Genomic DNA, 23439 nt, shown 5'->3' with positions numbered 1-23439 from the left:
CGAGAGGTGATCTGAGTTTGATCCAGCGGCGGCTACAAGTGGGTCGGGGCGGACGGCGGGACGGCGGGACGGCGGGACGGCGGGACGGCGGGACGGCGGGGCGGGGCGGGAGGCCGGCGGGCGCTCACACGCTCCGGCCGCGGGCCGGGCCTCTCACCACGCCTCCCGCTTTGTGGGCGCGCGGAGGGGGGCGCTGGCTGGCGGGGCGCCCACGGCGCAGCCTCCCGCCTCTATATAAATACACGCACCGCCTCGCTTTGGACGCAAATCACATTGAGAGACGCTTTTCAAACCATCAGCCCTGAAATCCTTCCTCCTGCCTTACCCCTCTTTCATTCCTTTTACCTTCTTCTTTTTTTTCTTCTTCTCCCCTCTTCCTTCCCCAACAGCAACTCCAGAGCCAGCCGAGAGACCGCGTCCCGGGACGGACTGCCTTTTCTTAATTGATACAATAGCCCAGCTCCCCGTTTCCACCTCCTTCCCCCAACCCCACCCCACCTCACCCCTCCCGCCCGCCAGCCCGCCCGCCCGCCCGCCGCCGCCGCCGCCGCCCCAGCGCCCGCCCGGGGCTCTGTCGCCGGCTTCGTCCTGTCCCGTCCCGGCCGCGGCCCGCCAGCTCCGCACCCGCGCTCGGGGCCCGCAGCATCCGCCTCGTCACCTCACCCTCCACGCCCGCCTCCGGGTGCCGCGGCGACTCGGGGGCCTCCGCCGGGGTCAGCCTCGAGACGGTGCGCTCGGGCCTCGCCACTCGCCTCAACTAGGGAGTCTTCTCTCACGCCCCCCAAATTTCTGGGTTCGTTGGAATTTTTGAATTCAGAATTTTTTTTCTTTTCCAAGTAGGAATTTGGGGGAGATTCTTTGGACAAATTGATTGCACTTTCCGCTAGCTCTCGCCCCCCCCCCCGCCTTCTCCTCTCCCGAGCCAGGGGAAGGGGCTTTACGAGAGAGGGGGCTCCTGCTGGACAAAGTTTTCCAAAGTTTCCCGCGTGTGATGGTTGCGGGGACAGCAAATCCCCCAGCTTGATTCAAGGCTTCACCTCACCGCCCCCTGAGCAGCCCCCACGCCCGCTGTAAAGGAACAAACAAACAAACAAACAAACAAAGTTACACCTCCAGTCTCCTTCTGTCTCCCCCCTCCCACCCCACCCCCGCTCTCTCTCTTCCTTTTGGCAGTCTCCCCACTCACCCCTCCGATCCCTTTCCCCGCAGCCCCAGCCTCCTTCCCCGTAGCGGCTGGAGGTGCCTGGACCCCTGGCCACAGCCTCCCCTCCCTCGCCACCCTAGGCCGGCCCTCCCCTCCCCCGCCGAGGCCGGCACAGCCAATCCCCCGAGCGGCCGCCAACATGCTCTTTGAGGGCTTGGAGCTGGTGTCGGCGCTGGCCACCCTCGCCGCGTGCCTGGTGTCCGTGACGCTGTTGCTGGCCGTCTCGCAGCAGCTGTGGCAGCTGCGCTGGGCTGCTACCCGCGACAAGAGCTGCAAGCTGCCCATCCCCAAGGGCTCCATGGGCTTCCCGCTCATCGGAGAGACCGGCCACTGGCTGCTCCAGGTAAGGGCGCGCTCGCTCCGCTGCTCTCCGGGGTCCGCTAACTGCGAGCGCCCGAGCGGACGGAGCGGCGGACCGGCCAGGGGGCGCCGGGAGCTTGAAAGCACCGGTCCCCGCCCCGCCCCTTCCCTTCTCGCAGCTTGGGTTGCCCGGGTTTCCCCTGCCCGCCTGCGGCGGGGCTCAGAAACCGCAGGCGCCTGGTGCGCGGGCTCACAGGGCTGCTAAGAGGGATTCCCGGACCGGAGGGGACTCCCAGGATTGAAGTGCCTCGGTGGAGGGCGACCCAGCGGGGCTGCGTGGAAGAAAGAGCCCCGGGGATTCCTTGCGCAGAGCGAGTCCGAAGGGGCGTCCTGTTCAGAGCCGGGTTTTTTTGCCCCCTCTTTGCCCTGCAGGCCCCCAAGTCACCTCCAGCGTCCTGGGTTGTAACGGGGGCGCTGGGAGTCAAAAACTCTCCACAGAATTGGACCCGGGAGGGCGGCTAGTGGCAGCTTGAATCGCCCTCTTTAAGAGCAGAGCTGCATTCCGGCTGTGTAGCCGTCTGCGCCAGGTTCAGATGCCGTGGTCCGCGGTCCGCGCAAGTGTGTGTTTTGTGGCGGGAGAGGAAGAAGTTAACCCAAGGAAAATGAGAAGCAAGAGACCTGAGGGCTCTCAGGTTTCGGGGTGGGGGGGAGAGGCTCTATTTACTTATTGGGTGGGGATAGTTTAGCAGAAAAGAGAACTTGGGAGATGTGTGTGGGAGATGCAGTGCATGTGTGTGTGTGTGTGCACGCGTGTTATTAGACGCCATACGACCCTACTGTGTTGGAGATACTGGGAGTCGGGCGTGTTAAGGGCCAGACCCAGGTAACAGCAGATGAACCTGGAGTTAACCTCATCAAAGGCTAGACAATCGCTTTTGCCATTTGATACACACCGGATTTTTCCGGGGGGGGGGTGGCACCTCTGGGGGTGATCACGGGAAGTGTGTTTGGGCATACGTGTGTGCGCACATTTGTCCAGTGGGTGGCAGTTAGCAAAAGCCTGGAAACAAGACAACCCGGACACGGGAAAGGTGATGTGAAAGGTGAGCGCTGGGACCTGTGGGTTTAGAGGTATGGAAGCTTGGCTTGAAATTAACAGACGCGTGCAATCCGTGCGCGCGCTCACACTCATCCCGCCCCGCCCCGTCCCGCCCCGCCCCGCAGGAGGCCAAGTGACAGCCCGGCGAGGGCGAGAAGGGGGACTCGACGTTCCTCTACCCTGTGGTCTTTCCAGGTCACAGAGTTGATCCATCTCTTTGGGGGGTTGTTTGTCCAATGGGGTGGGGTTCACTTCAACCAATCGGACTGTGCCCTCGCAAATGAATCTCTAGAATTTCTCCCTGGCCACCACATTTAAAGGGTTAACTGCGGGGTGGTCTAGGCTTTCGGCCGAGAATTTAGAAAATAAAATAATTCACACTGGCAAGGGCTCCCGCTTGGTGAGAGCTGAACTGCGGAATCTGCGGTCGGTTAATGCCCCCACCCCATCCCGTTGCCTGACCTTTCTCCGATCCCCCGCCCCAAGTCTCCTTGACCTTCTTCCCCGTCCCCTCCCCCCCCCAACCAATCCCACTAGGACGTCTGGAGTGTCTGCGTCCAGCCCGCACCGAGGTGGTGGAAGCGCCCGGTGCCGCCCCGTCCGTGCGCCCCGGGGCACTCTGGATCCTGCGGCGGGAGTAGTGGGCCGTGGGGGAGGGGGAGGGGTGCGGGTGGAGGGGGCGGAGGGGGTTAACGCTAGCCCTCTGAATCCCAGCGTTATTTTTTTCGGAGTCATTTATCAGATTTTACGGGGGGACCTCCAAGGGCTCTCCGTTTCCACTGAGCGCCATCTAAACAGAGCCCAGGGCTAAAAATACAACATTTTTGTATAAATTGGACTCTCGGCCCGAGCGGCCGCCCCTATGAAAGTCCTCTTTGTGAAGACTGTGGAAACGGCGGACAAATAACTCTTTATTAATGCCACAAAAAACGCACTTTAATTATAGTTAGGCAGATCAGAGGCGGGGGTGGGGGGGGCGAGGCGGTGGCGACCTCGGAAAATTCACAACCCAACTTTTGTGTCGAAAGAAAAGAAAAACAGAGGAAAAGGAGAGGAGAGACGGAGAGTCAGACGGAGCGAGGGAGACGGTGAAGCAGACGGAAGGGAACCCCGTTCCTCAATCCGCGCCCCCCACCCTCCGTCGCACCCCACCTCTGCCTTGCTTTTTCTTAAAGGAATAGGCGCCGTCTGCCAGGGCGTCGCGGCGGGGCAGGCCCGGCAGTGGGGCGAGTCCCCGCGGCCCGGCCCCCCTCTCGTCGGCGCGGGAGTTCCCGGCTCGCTCCGGGTCGCGCGCTGGGGCCGGAGGCGCATGTGGAAAAGCGATTATAGGAATCCGGGTTCTGTAGAGTCACTTTTCGCTGGGCTGGGTGAGGTGTGCACATTATCTAGCTGCAGAATAGTTTTCCGTGGAAAGTGAGCAAGGGGACCGATCCAGGAAAGGGGGAGCCGAGTTGTTCACTGGGGGACCACCACCCCGGTCCTTAGGTCCGGTTCTTAAGGCTGCACAGGTGGCGCCCCTCCCCTTCTCACCGGTCCAGCCTGGGCAGGAGAAGGGTTAACCTGGGCTGGGGTGGCCAATGCCGACGTCAAAGGGGAGCGAGACGCCCCCGCCCCTCTGAGGTCCCCTCGGTTTCCGGTACCGACGCTCGGCGGGCTCCGCCAGCGCTTTAGGGCTCAGGGCTCCGGCCTGGGCCCCGCGATCCTCGGCCCGCGCGGGCCGCCGCGGACGTCGGGGAATCCTGTTACCTGTGCGGGGCACCCCGCCGGGTCCCACCCGCCCCGCGGGAAGCGCCTGCCGCCTCGCTCCCGTTCCAAACGTGCAGGCGGTGACGAAAGTCCGTCTCAGTGATTTCCAGGGCAAAATACGTTAGGAAAGTTGAGGCTCTCCGTCCTCGGCCCCTCCCTGCAGAGCCCTTGGAGGGCCGCGGGGGGTACCCACGCGGGCCACACCGGAGAACAGAGGAAACTCCACTCCCCCGTCTCTAGTGACCGTCTCTGGGCACGGACCACTCACCGCTATAAATAATCCTTGGCCTGCGGCCACCCCGCGGGGTCTCGCCAGCCCAGGCATGGCCTGGAGCCTGGAAATATTTATTCCGAGAGGCTGCGGAGCGCGTGGGGGAGGGGAGAGGTGGGAGACGGCGGCTTTAGCTCCAGGTCGAGCGGGCAAGACACCTTCGCCTTCCCTAAAGTCATGACTTAAGAACCGCGTTCCCTGGGTGTCCTCGGGGCTCGCATTGTTTATTGTCCTCAAGGCCCCACTTCCCAGTTCTGTGCCCACTAGGGAAAAATAAAACCCACGTGAGTGAGTGTCTGTGTGCGTGTGTGTTGGGGGGAGGGGAGGTGACCGGCGTCGGTGTCCCGGCCTCGCCGGCCCGGCGTGAGCCCTGAGAGAGCAGATTGTCTTGTGTGTGGCTCCCGCAGGGCTCCGGCTTCCAATCGTCCAGGAGGGAGAAGTATGGCAACGTGTTCAAGACCCACTTGCTGGGGCGGCCGCTGATCCGAGTGACGGGCGCCGAGAACGTGCGAAAGATCCTCATGGGCGAGCATCACCTCGTGAGCACCGAGTGGCCGCGCAGCGCGCGCATGCTGCTGGGCCCCAACACGGTGTCCAACTCCATCGGCGACATCCACCGCAACAAGCGCAAGGTAAGGGCTCGGGACTCTTTGGGGCCATGCAGCTCCCGTCTGGGTAAGTTGTTCACCGAGACCAGGGAAGCCCCCCAGCCCCCTTTGCGCTCCAAGCCTAGAGACTCCTCGGTCTCCCCTCGCCTAGACGGCTTCGGCCGGAATCCCCGGCCTGCAGAGGCCTCCCCCGGGGCTACCCTCTCGCTGGCCAACCACACGGCGGGCATCACCAGGCCCCTGGGCGTCCCGATTGGAGATGGCTGGCTGGGACAAAGTGTAAACGCGCGGGGTCTGCCCACGCTGGTCCTGGCAGTGTGTCACCGAACTGGAAAAAGAACGGGCGGGGCGGGACAGTTGGCCCGCGCTCCCCTTTTCGCCACGTTACACCCCGGGAATTGGGAGGGCTGAGCTTTTTCTAAAATAAAACCTGGACCTCCTGCCACAGGTGGCTTTGGAGGCAACGCAGGCGTGTGCGGGGGGGGGGAGCAGGGGACACCGCGTGGGCAGCAGTTGAGGGGGGGGCTTGCCTGGGAGAGGTGTGGTGAGCTTTGGGGTCCGGCGCCCACCGGCAGGGCCGTGGGGGTGCGCACGGAGATCACGGCGCACCTACCTCTCCTGAAAGAGGAAGCGAAAGTGGGTGTTTATCCCGTGGATTTCCCGAGCGACTGCAAGAACCACGGCGGAGGCGGCGAGCCGGCGCGCTCGGCGCGGTTCTCCCCGCCCCCTCCCTGCGCTGCGCAGCGGCCGCGGGCGGCGCGGAGCGCGGGCGGCACGTGCTGTTTGAACTGCAGTAACCCGAAAGCTGAGCCGGCGGGCGGGGCTCCGGCCTGCGGGCTTGAAGCCGCCAGAAGGGAGGCTGCACAGCTTCTCCACTCAGTTTTTTCCACTGGGTCAGAGCACTCACTCTTCCTTTCCTAAGAAAGAGCTGGGGGCCTCTCACCTCCCAGAGGAGTGAGCGCAGGGCCGGGGGAGGGGAGGGGCAACGGGGGCGGGGAACACCTAGAGGTGTACTAGAGGTGTGTTCACAAAAGCATCTCCTCCTACCCCCGAGCCACCCTGGAAGGGTAATAAGTCTCTGTGGTAGACAAAAGAAGGAAAAATCACACAGGAATCTGGTATGCATGTCACCCCCAGGAATCTCCTGATAAAGCAGGTATTTCAGAAACTGGAAGGCAGCTCCCAGAGGCCTCTCTCTCTTCAGTCTCACTCAGAGCTGGAAGCAGTTACCGCAGCATCCTCAAGTTGTATTCACTGGGTGGGGGGAAGGAGGCAGAGGGGGGAAGAGTACAAGATTGGAGACTGTAGGGAGCTTGGACAGAGATTTTTCTTTTCCCGCCTTATTCCCTGGGACTCCACCATTTGGAATGATCTAAAGAGTGAATGATCTAAAGATTCAGGAAGCCAGCTCCAAACCAAGTGATTACTTTCCATTTTGTTCCTACAGAAGCTTTCAAACTGAAAGGGACACTGAGGTTTAGGTTGAGTGAGACTTGAATAGGTCAGGCATCTAAGAAAAGATCCTGGGATGGGAGTGAGGTGCTCGGAAGGAAAAGAAGGCTTAGCCAGGACCACTTGAGACACCCCCCCACCCCCCACCCCCCACCCCCCTCCAGGGGGACAGCAGTGTGCAGTAGGCTTTAGAGTGAGGCTATTTGCTTTGGAGTCTCACCCTGCCTTCAGATCATCTATGTGATCTGAAGCCAGGGATTTGGCTTATACTATGCATTTGGAGGTGAGGGGGTAGAATAGATGAACAGTGCCAGAGAAATACACAGGGTGAGAAGAGATGGAGTCAGGGGTGAGACCAGAAACTGAGAACAGGAGAGAGGAATCCATAGCTTCCCCTTCTGAGCTCCTGGCTCGAGCGTCTTTGAGTTGAAAAATCACCAGGAGCCAGTTCATCCTGCCTGAGGGCAAGAAACAAGTGCAGAGCCCCTTCTGTGTTGTGCCATTGCTGGGTGTGTGGGTCATCTGAGTAGTCAACTGGACAGAGGACCTTTCCCCCATCACATATCTCCCTAAGTGATGACCTATAATTCTGAGTTTACTGGTGTACGTAGAGGACCTTGCATTACAGGCAAGCAGGAAAGTTGATCTTTGCCTTCAAGAAGTAGAACCTGGCAAGAAGATAGGTAAAGGATACACAGAGACCTTGTTTCTGAATATCCATATGGTCCTGGAGAAAATAGCCATTCTTTGGACCCAAGGCCAGCACTATGTAACCAGGGTTTGGGGCTGCTGGGTACCATGCACATTGTAGTTCACCCTGCAATCAGGACCTAGCTGGAGAATGTGCTGCGGGGCCAGACCCCAGCCCAGTTTGGATGTATGTGCAGGAAACAGGCCCAGGTGTGCAGGGGCCTTGGCTGGCCAGGAACTAGAAACGTCAGTGTTTCCATTGGGGCTGGTGACCCACCCCTTCTCTGGGAGGTCTGACCAGATGTGTAGGGAGGGGGCTCCTCACTGCCATCACTGCACTCCAGGTGTTTGCCCTGGCTGCCCTGGTGGTCTACAGCCAGAAGGGGTGGGGTTGCCAGGCAAAAATCCAGAAAGTCATGCCCAGTTTCATAGTATCACTTACGGAAAACCAGGCCTATGTCCCTACAGCCAGGGCCTCCTGCTTCCTCTCCTCTCCCTCATTTGCAGTGGCGAGTCCTGTCTGTGAAGAAGCATATAGCGACATTGGAATGTTGCCCTAGAAGAGCCGATGTACTCTGCTTTGGAAGAGGGTTGGCAGAGACTTTGGGAAGGGAGAAGGGGGTACTTCTGGAAGTCTCAGATGCCAGTTTAGGGCAGAATTGGGTGTTTCCTCTTTTTATGAAGATAGACCTTTGCATTAAGATGAACAGCTTCAATATACTCCAGACCCAAAGACTATCTCAGGAACATCTCAAGTGTTGTATTTAGCCTTGGAGTGGCTAGAAGGTGAAGTGGACAGGCTTTGGCAGTAGCAATCAAGAAGCCCACCTACTCACTTGCTGTCCTTTACTAACCTGGCCGTAGGCGTCCATCCTGGAGTGGGGATGAGGCTCAGGGTCACTTCACTTCTCTTAGAAACCCAGTGGATACTAGGCTTTATGTAAGGATATAGATGCCATGAGATACCCCAGCAGAAGGGCAAAGCCAGGAGTACCCATGATTAAATAGAAACCCATACCTGACTCTAAAGGTCCTTTGCATCCAATTCATATAAGCCTCTGTCTGCACAGTCATATCCAACAGGCTCAGTTCAGGGCAGAAGCTCCAAGCTGATAAGGTGGGAAGGTGTGTGGCATGGATGGCAGCCCAGTCACTAGGAGCTCAGCTCCAGGACAGTCTTTGTTCTATCAGCCCAAGTCCTTCAATCAAAAGTTACTGTAGCACCAGTAAGTGAATCTAGTGGATGCTGGGGTGGGGGTGTGCAGGAGCGGATCTCCCTGAAGGTCAGCTGGGGGAGGAAGCTCAGTCAATTGCCAGGGTATCTGGGAGTGAGCCTCTTGCTGGGCTTGCCTTTGCGCCAGCCAGCAGGCTGGTGGGAGGGTTAGGCGTGGGGGGACCCTCCTCCTGTTTTCTTTCCTTTTTGTGTTCTTCTCCCAGAATGGGGTGGGGTCCAAGGCTGAAGTGATGATGTGTTTGCTCGCTTTCCCAGACTTGGAAGGCAAATATGGCCATGGCTGATATTGAGGAGGCTTGCTGGGGTCTACTCTTGTCCTTAGCTGCCCCCCTACCCCCTACCCCCCCTCTCCTGTGCCAGTCATTGCATGCATTCTGAACTCCAGGGACCTAAGAAATGCTAACAAACTGGAATAGCTAGAAGAGATGGCCTTACCCTTAAAAGCAACATAGAGGAGCAGCCCCTCAAGTTTTGGATAAATTCAGAGCCCATGAGGACTGGCTAGCAGTGCCACAGGGTTTGGAGTGGTGGGAGTTTCAAAGATGCTACCAAGTGTGGCCAGTCATGACTGGCCTCTGGAACCTCAGCAGGGCCCTTTCCCCTCTGGTTTTTGCTTTCTAAGGGGATTTTCTTGTGGCTGAAAAACAGCTAGGTAACCTTTTTCTAAGTGGGGGTGGGGGGGCCAAGCAAGTATTTGCAAATACTGCCTCACCTTTTCTACCATCTGCTTTGACAGCCTCATGTGGAGGACTGGAGCAGTGGGGGTGGCATTCAGCTCCAATAGACTTAGGGAAGGGACAAGCACAGGCTGGATAAAGGGACTGTCTGAGTCCTGCCCTCCCAAGGAGAAGTGAAGCCATGGCCCAGTGGAAATGCAGGCAGCTGGATGGATGACGTCCTCACTTGTCTCCCTCCTTATTTGAGTATAAAGTACACACACCTTGGCGTCACCCCTGTGTGGATGGATGGCTGCCTGCCTTCTGTTATTCTTTCCACTCCACAGGCCGAAGCTCCGGTGGCCTGCCCAGGCTCCCATCCCTCTTGGGCAGCTTCTTCCATTCCTCCCAGTCTGAGTCACTGGCCAAGCAGTGGGCTCCCTCTCAGCCTTTGCCCGCTCTTGCGGCTGCCCATCCATTTGTCTATCCCTCCACAGCTGCCAGCAGACAGTGGGAGGTTATCTGACCACAGGGGCTGTGGTGGCTTACAGAGAGGCTCCCAGCTCCCAGAGGCACGGCACAAGCAATAAGAAGGCAGAAAGGCCTGGTTGGGGGAGAAAACATTTTTAGGGGAAAAAAATGATAGCTTAGGGGGTGCTCCTAGACCCTTGCTGTGGACTTAGCTCTCATTCTAGAGAGTGTGAGAACGGGGCTGTGGGCTCTGGGAGAAAACTGTGGAGGATGAAGAGTCCTTCAAGACAGATGTCCTTCAAGACAGGAGCCCATCCTCTCTTGTCCTTGCCCTTGTCCCTGTGACTCCCACAAAGTCCCCTGGAAGACCCTCCACTCTCTCCCTCCCCCAGCACCAACTCTGGTACAAAGTCCATACCTTCACTTCCCTCTGCAGGGCTTTGCTTGGGTCTGGACTGGTTCCCAATGACCTTTGTCTGGTATTCTTGGCTCACTTTTGGGAATTCCAGGGAAGCCCCAGAGGGAAACAAAGCAATCCAGGCTCTTGTGATGTCTGTGGTCAGGGCAGCAGCTCTGGGGGCTGGAACTCTTCCTCTCTTCACACAGAGCCACTCCCAGGCACCTTCCCAGCGTGCCCTAGTCCTGACCCCAGCAGGCAATGGCATCAGACCCAGCACACCCTGACACAGCCCTGGGCCTCCCTCTGCCCTGGCCGGCACCTCCGCCTCTGCCTGTCCTTTGTGGTGGGCGGTGGTTTCTGGGCTGCCCAGCTTGGGGAAGTGCCCTCGTTGTTAACCCTGGGCACAGACCCAAAGATGATGTCCTGGAGACTTCCCAGTGCCTGGGAGGCCCTGATGCCTGTAGAACAGCTGGGCTGGAGTCAGGAGCATGGAGTTGGTGGCCTTAGCAAGGTCGATACTCTGTCACCTGCCTTTCTTTGGCTTCTCATTTGGGGGGTAATTTTTCCACCTTAGGAGGATTCTGTGGAGAAACGGGGGACAGGCAAATAGAAAGAGACCTCAGAACCCCCTCATGAGACCTGTTGGGAAATTCAGCCCTAGAGAGGCAATGACCTGCTGGCAGTCTCTTGGCAAGTCCCTGGTCTGGCTAAGCGCCCTAGTCTTGTCTTTGGTTTTCTTTTGAAGAGCCACAGCCCAAAGTCCTGCAGGTTCAGAGTGGCAATGTGTGCCTGGTCTTGCTTAGGACCCCTTCCTGCCAGAGGGCCAAGTAAAGGCTTTCTGGCTTGGAGTGCTTTCTTAGTTCCAGGTCCTCCTGGATCCTCTGCCTTCCCAGGTTGTCCCTGTCCTCCTTGGCCCCTAAACCAGGATTGTGATTTAGCCAGCAATCGCTAGAGGGCGCAGGGAGTGCAACCTGTGGGGCAGGCAGGGCTTGTCAGTGTCCTGCATGGGCCACTCCTCGGAGTTGGAAGGCCCTGGTATGCTCCCATTCACGACTCTGATATGGCCCTTTCTGGGACCCTATAGCCAGGGTGGGTTGTCAGTATGGAGAACTGGCAGTCACTCTCTAGATTTCATGTGCTTTTCTGGGTACTGGCTATTTTGGAGGGGGTCAGTATCTCCTTGGAAAAAGTGTTCAGGTGCTCTGTGGGTTGAAAGGAATCCCAGAGGTTACTTGGTTCAAGCTCATTATTTTTTATAGATTAAACTCAGGGATAGGGGACTAGGCCATGGTCACACAGTTAATTAATGGAAGATCCCTGGTTCAAACTCAAGTCTCTAAGTGCCCAGTCTATCCTTTGTTTGGCTTTGACTCCAGTTGGTCTTTGTGAGTATGGCCACTGCACTGTACCCCATCTATGTATACATCTTTGGGCTGAGGTCCCCTGTGCACTGGCAACCTTGTCTCTTCCAGGAGAGTACCTCTGGTACCTTGCACTGGGCTGGCCAGTTCTGGGCTAGGGTAGCCTGCTTATACTCTCCTGCTCCACCATCAGCCTCCCTGCTGAGGCCTGGTCCCACCTCCCTGCCTTGTTTCTTGCTATGCCGGCTGAGCCCCCATGGAGCACTTTGCACTGGCCTCCTGCTCACTTTGCTGTTTTGTAAAGGCCCCTAGTTGGCTGGGTTCCACTCCTTCTCCTTAAGACCGCCTGATCAGGGGCTGATTCTAGAATCCTAAAGGTACCATAGTAAGGGGCTGAGGCACCCAGCACTGCCTTTATGATATCCTTCTGATGGGAAATGGCAGCTGAAGTCCACCTAGAAATATTCTGAGACAGGCACCCCCACCCCCAAAACAAAACAAAACAAAACAAAAAACTGGGCAAAGTGTGATTGATTCTTCCAGGCCTGAGTTGATCTAGGGACCCTTCTGTCACCACCCTTCTACCTTTCAGCTGTCCCTTTGTGGCAAAAGTGGCCCCAACAGAACAGTGTGGGAGTCTCTGCCCCTCACTGGCCTCCCTCCCCCTCTCTGCCCACCGGGAATTTCGGAATGAAAGTGCTATTGTGTGAGTCTGGCTGGGCCACTGAAGGGCCAGCACTGTTATTCCTTCTAACCAGCCCTCCCATTAGCCATGCAGTGCCCAGGCCAGGAAAATGTTACCTTTTCCTCCTCAAGCTGACTGCAGGGGAAATTCTCACATTTACAGTTTGTGTGCAGGTTGTTTTTGGGGGGGCAGGCTGGGAGGGCGGGCGCGTGTATGTTGTTTGTACAGGGCCGGTGGGGGCTCTCTCCTCTGCACTGCCCCGCCTCTCTCTGCCTTCCCTCCGTGACCTTTTCCTTGGCTACAGTGTGGGGGTTGGACACCTCTGATTGCTCTGGACCCTGTGGGGAACGGAGGCTGTTGGTTATTATAAGTGAGACCCAAAAGCTGTCAGTAAATAAACTAACATTCTCCCTCCCCTCTACATGGAAGGTAGCAGTGTGAAAAACATGTGCAGGGAATAGGGGGAAAGGGATGTGGAGCCAATCAGGAGGGCTTGAGGCAGGGAGGTGGAAACAGGGATTCCTTGGGCATTAAGATGGCCCTGGAAGATTAAAACAGCTTCTGTTTGTGTTTGCAATCTTTGGGTGTGGAAAGCCACTGCCTTCATCCCCCTGCCTCCAGACTTAACTGCACTGAAGACATTTTAATTGCACAGCTGTTGAACCCCCTAGAATCGCCACCTCAGTGTTGTTTCACAAGGCGTGAGGACAGTTTTGGTTCCCAGAAAGTCCTGCTTGTGCACTAGCCTTCCCACCAATGGAACAGAAGGAAAGCCACTTCCTGCTTTCTCACCTCTTCCCTGTCCACTTAATCTATACCTCACTATTGACATTTCTACCTGGGTTCTGGAATGGATCCCTTCATCAGAAGGGATGCTAGTCCCAAGTCAAACTCCTGTAGGACTCCCTGTAGGGTGGGATAGCTATAACCCCTGTGACTCAGTGGCAGCTGGACCTTGTAGTTCGTTCCCGAGACTTTGCCATTGTGTGCAGACACACCCTTCTGGGGGCTGAGAAGGAAGATGCCAGCTCAGGCCACCCTGCGAATTACAAGACGAGGTCTGACCTTGAGTAAAAATGCTTGAATCATGTTCTAACCATGTCCTTCTCTGCGTTCCTTTCAGACCCAGGGAGTAGGACAGGGGTTTAAAATAGGGGGCCCTTCCTGGAAACCTCTGGTGGGAGGAGTTGAAGATGGAATGGTTCCCAGGCTGCAGTCATGGGATTCATACGTCACTGCCAATGTCTCTGCTTTCCAGGTCTTCTCCAAGATCTTCAGCCATGAGGCCCTGGAGAGCTACCTGCCCAAGATCCAGCTGGTGATCCAGGACACTCTACGTGCCTGGAGTAGCCAGCCGGAGGCCATCAACGTGTACCAGGAGGCACAGAAGCTTACCTTCCGCATGGCCATCCGGGTACTGCTGGGTTTCAGCATCCCTGAGGAGGAATTGGGACACCTCTTCGAGGTCTACCAGCAATTTGTGGAGAATGTCTTTTCCTTGCCTGTGGATTTGCCCTTCAGCGGCTACCGACGGGTGAGCAGTCAGGACCTAGGAGGAGAAGGAATGGGCTTTCCACAAGCCCACCCTCGGGGAAGGGGTGCTGACTGCAGAGATGGGCAGACAGAACAGCAGCACGTCAGCAGAGGGGAGACATGTCAGTCGGGGGGGGGGGATGGTGGTGGTGCAGACAAGAGCTTTCTCCAGGCAATCCCCAGGCTCAGATGGGAGCCCACCCATAGCTGGATGGCTGACAGTCCCGTCTTTCCTCAGGGCATTCAGGCTCGTCAGATCCTACAGAAGAGCCTGGAAAAGGCCATCCGGGAGAAGCTGCAGTGCACCCAGGGCAAGGACTACTCAGATGCACTGGACATCCTCATTGAGAGCAGCAAGGAGCATGGGAAGGAGATGACCATGCAGGAGTTGAAGGTTGGTGGGGTCACTCCTGTTGTGCCCACACTTTGTTCTGGAGCTTTCTTTGGGGTGGAGGGGTGTCTGGCCATTTCCACCTGCTCTGGTCTACCTGTGAAGATGCATGGAACCACCTTCCTCTACCCATAGCAGGAGACATCTCAGGACTGTACACACCACAGTGGCCAGGCTATAAATATGCACTTGGTCTTGCCCACAGCTGTGTCTATTGTTTTTAATAAGATGCTGGAAATTGGTCCTTGGCTCTCTGAGCAGGCTGTGTCAGTGACTTGCTGACAACTTTGCCCTTGAAGCTTCTCCCCAAAGTTCACCTCTCAGTCTATTTCATAGCCCTAATAACCCTGGAAGATTACTTAAGGAAAGGCAGGCCCACAAGGAAGCCACTTGCTTGAGGTCAGCCCTAGCCCTGGGAAAAGTTAGACCTAGCTCAAGCCCCTCCTCTAACTCCCCAGCCTTTTCCAGTTGGTAATACTTCATGTGCCCAGCCTAGCTTGGCTTCAGTCACCTGGATCACTTATACTGGGCTCAAGCAGTATTCCCTTCCACCTTGTCTGGCTTCCCTTCCAGCTGGCTTTCCAGGTGTTCACAGAGTCTCCCTATAAATGATGCCTTACCAGAGGCCTCACATCCCCATGGTCTTTACTTTCCCATACCTCAGTTCTAGCGCCCCCGCCTCCCCCCCCCCGCCCCGTCTTTGGACTGGGCAGCCAGAAAGGCTGGGGCAACTTCCATTTTATAAGAAGTCTCAGTGTCATGACAAGTAAGGGACCCAGGCCCTTTTATCCTCTCTCTGGATTGAGCACATAAATTTGAAAAATGCAGGGATTAAAATGAGGTAACCCACCAGGGCCTTTCCATGGAGCCCTAGGGCCCAGTGTGCTGCTTTCTAGCTAAATCTGAAGGATCCTCTGAGTTCTCCAGGGCCACCTCCCCATAACTTACTCACTGTAGTCTTCAAGGCATTCATAGCTATGATCCTGGGCTGCTCCATTCTCTGCCTACCCCTCTAATAGTGTACTCCTGGGGATAGAAGAGGGAGTTGGGGCTAGGCTGGAATTTAGAGTCCATTAGCCACTGCTCATGCCCACATAGCTCTCCTGTAATTGGTCTCTTTTCTCCCATGAGCTCACTATACTCGGTGGGGCTGTCCGGGAATCAAGCAGTGAATGAGAAGGAGCTCTACATAAAAAACTAACAGCCTAGTGATTCTGCCCATAGCAGTGTGTTTCCTGCCTAGCCCGTGGGTCTGACGGTGCCCCTTGGGTCCACAGTAATGCCAGAGCTCCAGCATGTGAGACTCAGAGGAGCAGAACTGGCCACAGGAAGCAGAGAGACTCTCTTTCTCACTTGGCCGTGGCCCTGGGGACACCAGCAGAATGGGCTGTCCTGATTGGCTGTCTCAGATGGCTAATAACATCTCACCTCTCTGCCGTGGCAGGATGGGACCTTGGAGCTGATCTTTGCAGCCTATGCCACCACGGCCAGCGCCAGCACCTCGCTTATCATGCAGCTGCTGAAGCACCCAGCGGTGTTGGAGAAGCTGCGTGAAGAGCTGCGGACCCAGGGCATCCTCCACAGTGGCGGCTGTGCTTGCGAAGGCACCCTGCGCTTGGACACACTCAGTGGGCTGCGCTACCTGGACTGTGTAATAAAGGAAGTCATGCGCCTTTTCACTCCTGTCTCCGGTGGCTACCGCACTGTGCTGCAGACCTTCGAGCTTGATGTGAGTTTGGGCCCCATGGGGCTGGGGTTGAGAGGATCTGATCTATGAGAAAGACGCCCCTTGGGTACCATGCTGTGACAGAGAGAGACAGTGCTCGATTGCAGGGAGCGTAAAGCCCAATGGGAAAGAAGTAACTCCAATGAAGAGTGGGATGAAGCCAGCCTCCATTCATATGTGAAGTTACATGTGACATGCATACACAGGAGGCTGGACTAGCATGCGGAGAGGCTGACTATATCTAGGGGTCACTGTGGAGTACCTCTAGGGAGAGCAGTCTTGACAGTCTGGGGACTGGAACAGACAGGTGGGTCTGGGCCCTCTCCTGGTCTCCTTTGGTTCTCACCTCTCCATTCCCTGGCCCTCCTCATCTTCTTCCAGGGTTTCCAGATCCCCAAAGGATGGAGTGTCATGTACAGCATCCGGGATACCCATGACACAGCACCGGTGTTCAAAGACGTGAATGTGTTTGACCCTGACCGCTTCAGCCAGGCACGGAGTGAAGATAAAGATGGCCGCTTCCATTATCTCCCATTTGGTGGCGGTGTCCGAACCTGCCTGGGCAAGCACCTGGCCAAGCTGTTCCTGAAGGTTCTGGCAGTGGAACTGGCCAGCACTAGCCGCTTTGAGCTGGCCACCCGGACCTTCCCTCGCATTACCTTGGTCCCTGTCCTCCACCCAGTGGATGGCCTCAGCGTCAAGTTCTTTGGCCTGGACTCCAACCAGAATAAGATTCTGCCAGAGACGGAGGCCATGCTGAGTGCCACAGTGTAGCTGGGCTCAGGGCCTCGCCCTGCCTCAGCCCAGCCTAGCAGATGTGGGTGACAGAGGTAGAAACCTGTGTGTGGGAGGGGCTGGAAGAGGAGGGCAAGTATCCCCATACTTGCTCTCCTCTGCCCCCTACCCTGGCAAATCCTCCCCAAAGCCAAAAGGGTCCCATCTTTCCCAGAAGCGGGCCCTCCTCTTGACGTCTGCTCTCTCCAGAGTCTCCCCACTTCCTTCCCTTCTTCCCCAGCTTAGCTCCCCGAATAGGGCCTGGCTGGGGCTCTGCATGCCCGTGACAGTGTTAGTGCCAGTTGGCTTGCTGCAGTGTGTGCTTGTGATGTTCTGAACAGTCCCTTCTGTCCCTTGTGTTGTCCTTGGTGGCCAGGTGATTGTACTGGGGAAGGAGAGAGCACCCCCCCCAACTTTCTTTAGCACCCTTGCCACTCCCTTTTGCTATGGCTCAGTCAGTGCCCACCTGCTGTGGCTGCCGAAAGCACAGCATGCTGGGTAATCCAACAACACAGGCAAATCTGGGCGGGGAAGGGGTTGCCACTCGTCTGGAGAGCACCCCTACCTAGAGCTGCCAGTTTGGACATTCAAAATTGTCTATTGCTGCTACTTGTTCTCTCCTTTGGGGTTCAGGAGCCCCAGATGTGTTCCCCAGCATCTTCCCCAGTGGCCTGGGAAAGCACGCTGCCATCCCCATCTCACCCCCAGGAGAGACCCTCTCCTAGGGGGCCACTTCCTATAGGGACCCAATGACATCCCTGGCTCATGCTCCCCCCAGCCCATATTTATTCACTGATCTTGGCCAACCTGAGGTCTGAAGCAAACACCTTTTCCGTCCCCTAGCTTCCATTCTAGCATCACCAGAAGGACTTCTGGGAATGAAAAGGAGGGGATCTCTGGTCAAACACCTGAGACCCCCCTGGCCCAGACCTCGTGGGCTCTAGACAAATGATTTTGTTTAAACCTAAAAGCTGAAATGCAGCATCTCTGCCTGGTGTCCCCTGGTGGAGTTAGGGTAATCATCCATTGCCTCCTCCCTGTCCTGGTAAAGCCCTGTTCATGTGGATTTGGAGACTGCCATAATTTCTGGCTGGGCCACTGTTTTACCCAGTGCCCTTTATGCCACTCATGAAGATGGGGAAGGATACGGGTTCATTCTGATGGGGCTTGAAGACCTCCATCTTCCTTTCCTTAGTCTTACCCTTTGCCCCTAGACCTAGGAAAGATTTTGTCCTTGAAGCCCCTCCACCTCTATGCCACTGTCTGCCAAAGCCCAGCTCAGGGGAATGGGGAGGAGATGAAAGCAGGGGGAGGTAAGGTAGAGACAGCCCCCATCAGAGCTGCCTCGGGCCCTGTGTGGTCTGTAGACACTGTGGGAGGGAGGCTGCAGGAGGAGCTTGGAGGAGTATGTGGGATTTGTCAGAAGTGATTTGGTTGCAGATGGGCCAGTCAGGATGACTGGGTGAAAGAGGAGTAGCTCCTGCCCCTGGCATTTGAACGTTGGCAATTTGGAATGCCTCCAGGTAATTATTTTGGGGGGGGGGGTCCTTTGGTGAGTCTCTAAGCAATTTTGTCTGTTTTTAGATTTTTTTCTTTGCTTTCTGGGTTTCTCCATTCATCTTTTAATATGATTAATGCAATGAATTGTTTTTACAAGAAAAATGAATCACATATGGAGTAACTCAGCACATGGAGTATCGCATAAGGAGGAACTCAGTAACATGCCAGTGTGGAGCAGCGCTCTGCTGTCTCAGTGTCGTCTCCTCCACCAAGGGGGGACTTTATAGGAATGAGGGCTCATTGTCCACAATGTCCTATCACTCTAACTCCTAAAGGTTTTTCCTCCTCCTTTTCTTCACCCTCCTCTTGAACTCAAGGCCTGAGCATTGTCCCTTAGCTTTTTCATTAAAGGTGGGTGCTCTACCACTTGAACCACACCTCCACTCTTGACTCCGTGCATGGTTAATGGGAGATAAGACTCTTACAGACTTTCCTTCTCAAGCTGGCTTCAAATAGTGATCCTTAGATCTCAGCCTTTCGAGGAGTTAAGATGACTGGCATGAGCATTTACTTGCTTCCTTCTTTTTTTCACTACTAAAACAGTATAGAACAAATATTACCGGCAAAAAATAGCTTGGAATTTTAAAGGAATTAGTGAAACCCCTTAAGCTCCCCCCCAATTCTGAAAAACAGACCAAATTATGTGAAGACTCAACAAAGCACACAAAATAGCTGTAGGGTTCTCTAGAATTCGTTACCCCCCAAAAGTCCCTTTTTCCTTAAGCTGATTCCACTTGCCCTGAACCAACTGTTGCAGACTGAGTGTGCAGTGAGGCTGGCCTTGCTGAGGGGCAGGGGGCTGTAGGGGTGGGAAGTCCCTGTGGTCTTTCCTTGGGAGCAGGCAGCTTTTGGGAGAGGGCAGAGAAGGAAGAGCTGAGGAAGATCCCTGTGAAGGAGGGAAGAAAGGTTAGTTTGCCCAGCTGGGTCTCAAAGGCAACCAGAGAAAGGAGTAAAAGCTCTTGCCTGGCTGGCAGGATTTCATTGTTTTAATGTCTCCATTGATCTTCTGCCTTGGGTTCCAGTCTTGGTGTTCGTGTGTGTGTGTGTGTGTGTGTGTGTGTGTGTGTGTGTGTGGTTTCTAGTGGTAGCATTAGTTGGATGATGTTTGCTCACTTGCGTTTCCTAACTATTGTAACTTGATATTAAAAAAGAAAAAAGATGAAACACCCACAAAACTCCTCCTGGCGGGCTTGCAGAATGAAGCACTTTCGATGTTGGGCGCTGGCGTTTATGTTCTGGGCACCATCCTGACCCTGCCCAGATTGCTCTAATATTATTTTATACACAAAACTTTTTTTTCCCCATAAATGTTATAATTTTTGTGTCTGTCTTTATAAACTATTATAAGTACTATTTTTGTTATAATTTCAAAATAGATATTTAGTATAAAGTTTTTGCTGTTAAATATTTGTTATTTAGTAAAGTATGAATTTTTCTCTATTGTAAACATGGTTCAAAATATTAATATGTTTTTATCACAGTTGTTTTAATATTGAAAAAGCACTTGTGTGTTTTGTTTTGATATGAACTGGTGCCGTGTGAGTGTTTTGGCTGTCATGTGGTTTTAATCTGTATATAATATTCCATGTTGCATATTAAAAATAAGAATGTTGTGCATTTTGTGATTTTGGAAATACTCACTGTGGCTCTTTTATAGACATCCATAATAAACCATGGGGACTCACTCTTGTTTCCTTTGCCTCTGTGGTCTCTGCCTTTTAGTATCGCTAAAAGGGCCTTTCCAGGCCACCCAAATTCATGTCCCATACAACCATGAGGAAGTTCTTCCATAAATCCTGTGTTGTGAGAAGCAGCCCACTTGTTCTGGAATTAAACGCACAGAAAAGGCTATGGCTGGGTCTTGGCGAGAGTTAGTTCCCTGGGGAGAGAAAGGTGTCAGAGACTGGCTTGTTGGGGAGATGGAGCAGTTAGAAGGATACTCCCCAGTTACCTCTGGTGGAGTATAGCCATGACTAGCTACCTAGGCCAGATATCTCTAGGCTAAACCCAGTGACCTGGAACTTTAAGGGCCTGTCCTCAGAGCTCATCTAATTTGAGCAAGGGCACTCACGTGCCCTTGACAGCTAGAGGATGTATGATAGATGACCACTAGAGGACCAAGATCTTTCCAGCCTCAACCACCATGTTGTCATCTCTCAAAGTCGGTTTCATGGCTGTTGTGGGATCAAGTAGATACCATGGTCATATAAATTTTAGAAAAAGGTTAAACTACTATTGGAGCATGCCTATAATTCTAGCTACTCAGGAGACTGAGATCAGGGCATCCTGGTTCAAAGTTAGTTGGGTCTGGAAAATCCATGAGTCATCTCAAATTAACAATAAAAAAAAGAAGAAAAAACCCAAACAAAACAAAAGTGGAGCTGTGGATCAAGACGTGGGGTGCTAGACTTGGGAAAAATTAGGTCAGGAACAGTGCTCAGGCCCAAAGTTCATGCCCTAGGACCAGCAAAGAAACCGAAACTCAAATCAAAAACAATATAGGCAATTTCTATATTTGCAGGAATTGGAGGTCTTGAACCCTAGGATAGTATAGCCTAGGGAGCAGTACTCTGCTATGGGTTGTGGTATTCTGTAAGTCCATTTGATGATCAAAACCTTGTCATGGTTTGAGAGATGAAGCCTCACTTCCCACCCTCCCTCCAAGCTGTACACTAGGAATCAGGAGCCTCAGACACCCAGGATGCTCCTAGCTTCTGCCTCCCCTGGTCATTTTCCCACTGCCAGGGAGGAATAATAGTCCATGCCTGAGCTGCCTGTTTGTGGCTACAGAACTTCTTTTCTACACAGTCAGACTCAACTCAGCTCACAGCACAGTGGCCCAAACACATCCTTGTCAGCCCAAGTCACGGAACCTGACCATTCAGACATTTAACAATGTTTGTCTACTCTGAGCCCTTTCTGCTCCCTGCTTCCCCATCCTAACCTTAACCATGTCTTCCACAGGGCATGGAGGAGCAGGAGGAATCCCCTATTTTCCATAAAAGCAGAGTTTTAGTGGCATCAATGAAGCCAGGGGGAGTCTTGTGTCCTGTCCACTGCCCCTGGCCCATGGTGGAGCTCCTTTGGCAGCGAAAAGCCCAGAATACAAGGGAATCTGGCCAGGGAAGGTAGTAGTTTCTCAGAGTGGAATGTCCTGTGTGGTGTAGGAAGCATGGCCCTGTGCTGCCCTTGGTCTGACCACCCTGCCATGGGGCTGGCGGGCTGGTGGGTGGCAGGCCCGTCATTACTCGTCTGCCCCTGTCTTTCCCCAAGGGGCTCGATGGGTCAGTGACGTCTGCCTGCCTGCCTGCTGTCTTCCAGCCAGACGCTTGCCCCGGGATCTCCTGGCCTGGCTAGGGGAACACGGCCCCAGTGGACAGGCAAACACTGACACTGTTTGTACAGGGATTGAGGCGCCAGCTTGGAGGGAACTAGAAGACCGCACATTCGCACATTGTGCCACCTCCCAGCATTTTTCCAAAACAGCCTGGCCTTAACTGAGCCTGGCAGTCCAGGGTGGCAGGGGCTGGGAGCCAGGGACAGGGCAGGGACAAGTGGGGCCTCCAGGTCATCAAGGGGAAGTGACAGGGGCTGGGATTAGGGTGTAGGTCAGAGACAAGACTCTGCCAGTTCTGTTTAGCTTGCCTGGGGGGGGGGGAGCAGTTAAGGAGGGAAAAGAGAGAGACAGAGAGATAGAGATCCACAGTGCAAATAAAAAAGAGGAGGAGGAAGAAGGTGGGAAATAAGAGAGAAGCTCAGAGAGAGGGAGGAGAGACCCTGCAATGATATCTTGTGTTTGAGGCACAAAGAACAAATTTTGTATTGCCTTAGGGTTTTAGGCAGACCTAGCCAAACTCCATTTCTGATAAGGACTCTGGGACCCTGGCATGGTATAGGGGACAGTGATGGACAACAGGCTGGGCTTTTGATTCATTCCCCCATCTCTCACCCAACCTGTTTCCCTAGAAGAGGTTGATCTGGCTCAGGGTTTGACTTCCATTGGACTTGCCCATTCTCAGACTGTGGCTCCCTGGGACCCTTTCCCCAAGCTCTGTAGCTTTGACCTGCTGCTGCAAAGGGACTCTGTTCTGCTCAGCAATCCCTGGTGCTGTAAGTCTCTGGCCCCTTCTAATGGGTTTTACATTCTGTACAGCCAGGAAGTGACAGGGAGATCAGGAAGGCTTCCATGAAATGAGATATGGTGACCCCACGCCCATATGGAGCTGACTCTGCTCCAGGAGCTGTTTGAGGCAGAATGGAGGCCCTTTAGGGGAGAATGTGGTAGTCTGTGGAGCAAGGGTGCTCCTTGGGGTGCTGCTTGGCTGTGGCTCTTCCATCCTGGCTGGTCTGTGGCCACAAAAGCCCTTCTTGCATTGACTGGTGTAGACTTGACATGTTGCTCTTTCTCACAGCTTCTTCTTCTGGACTTCTGCTTTGATTTCCCCCTGCATGAAATGTTAGACCCCTGAGTGGTACCCCTAGGGGATGTGTTTTGGAGGTCTCCCACTCTGAGCCCAGAAATACAGAGACCCCAGAATCACCCCCTACAAAGACTCAGATTATCCCTATTTGTGTCACATGCTTGTTTCTGGCCAGGAAGATGATTCCCTCTGTTCACTTAGTGTCGGGGAGATCAGCAATCCAATATAGAGTTGGAAGGCAGTGTTGGAGAGAGAACAAGGGGAATTGAAATTTTTTTCAGTTAAAGTGGGAGGGGAAAGAAAGTAATCATGTGTAGGGAGTACAAAGGAGGCAGGTGGGCAGTGAGTGTCATTTGACAGTGGAGAAGCTCTAAATGAAGGCCCTGCTGTTTCATGTGTGGTGGTGTGTATCATTATGCTAACCCCTGCATCAAAATATAGCCTGCCATGCTCTCAAAGGCTCTCTCTCCCTCCCTCCCTCCCTCTTTCTCTCTCTCTCTCTCCTTTTTAATTTGAAATCATTATAGATCCACAAATTAAAAAGATAGTGCAATGGGCTGGGAAGGTGGCTCAGTAGTAGAGCACTTGCCTCGCATGCATGAGGCCCTGGGTTCAATTCCTCAGGACCACCTAAGCAGAAAAATGGTGGAAGTGGTGCTATGGCTCAAGTGGTAGGGCACTAGCTTTGAACTGAATTGCTGAGGGACAGTACCCAGGCCCAGAGTTCAGCCCCAAGACTGGTCTCACAATATATAGAGATCCAATGTACTCCTCATCCAGCTCCCCACAATGACCTGACTTCATACATCATTATAGTACAGTATCAAAACAAGGAAACGGATATTGGTACAAGGGGC

At 54.6% G+C, this 23439-nt stretch overlaps 1 protein-coding gene across 1 annotated transcript; it reads left to right on the top strand.

Annotated features, from left to right (window-relative positions):
* Positions 1-277: 277 nt before the first annotated feature.
* On the top strand, positions 278-19059 carry Cyp26b1 (cytochrome P450 family 26 subfamily B member 1). The gene is made up of 6 exons (XM_069988959.1): positions 278-1547; positions 5028-5252; positions 13436-13711; positions 13949-14104; positions 15546-15830; positions 16209-19059. Exons 1-6 carry the CDS (start codon positions 1344-1346, stop codon positions 16599-16601), a joined length of 1539 nt encoding a protein of 512 aa, XP_069845060.1. The 5' UTR covers positions 278-1343; the 3' UTR covers positions 16602-19059.
* The last annotated feature ends 4380 nt before the right edge of the window (positions 19060-23439 follow it).

The sequence above is a fragment of the Dipodomys merriami genome, unplaced genomic scaffold (genome assembly GCF_024711535.1).
Source record: "Dipodomys merriami isolate MVZ:Mamm:240054 unplaced genomic scaffold, mDipMer1.0.p SCAF_37, whole genome shotgun sequence".
NCBI lineage: Eukaryota > Metazoa > Chordata > Mammalia > Rodentia > Heteromyidae > Dipodomys > Dipodomys merriami.
This window is presented reverse-complemented; position numbering and strand designations above follow the sequence as displayed.

Bases quoted from the DNA above. Each gene is read 5' to 3' on its own strand.
- Cyp26b1 (XM_069988959.1), top strand. From the start codon at position 1,344: ATGCTCTTTGAGGGCTTGGAGCTGGTGTCGGCGCTGGCCACCCTCGCC. The intron at 5,253-13,435 runs GTAAGGGCTCGG...TCTGCTTTCCAG, and splicing joins TCCACCGCAACAAGCGCAAG to GTCTTCTCCAAGATCTTCAG. The intron at 14,105-15,545 runs GTTGGTGGGGTC...CTGCCGTGGCAG, and splicing joins TGACCATGCAGGAGTTGAAG to GATGGGACCTTGGAGCTGAT.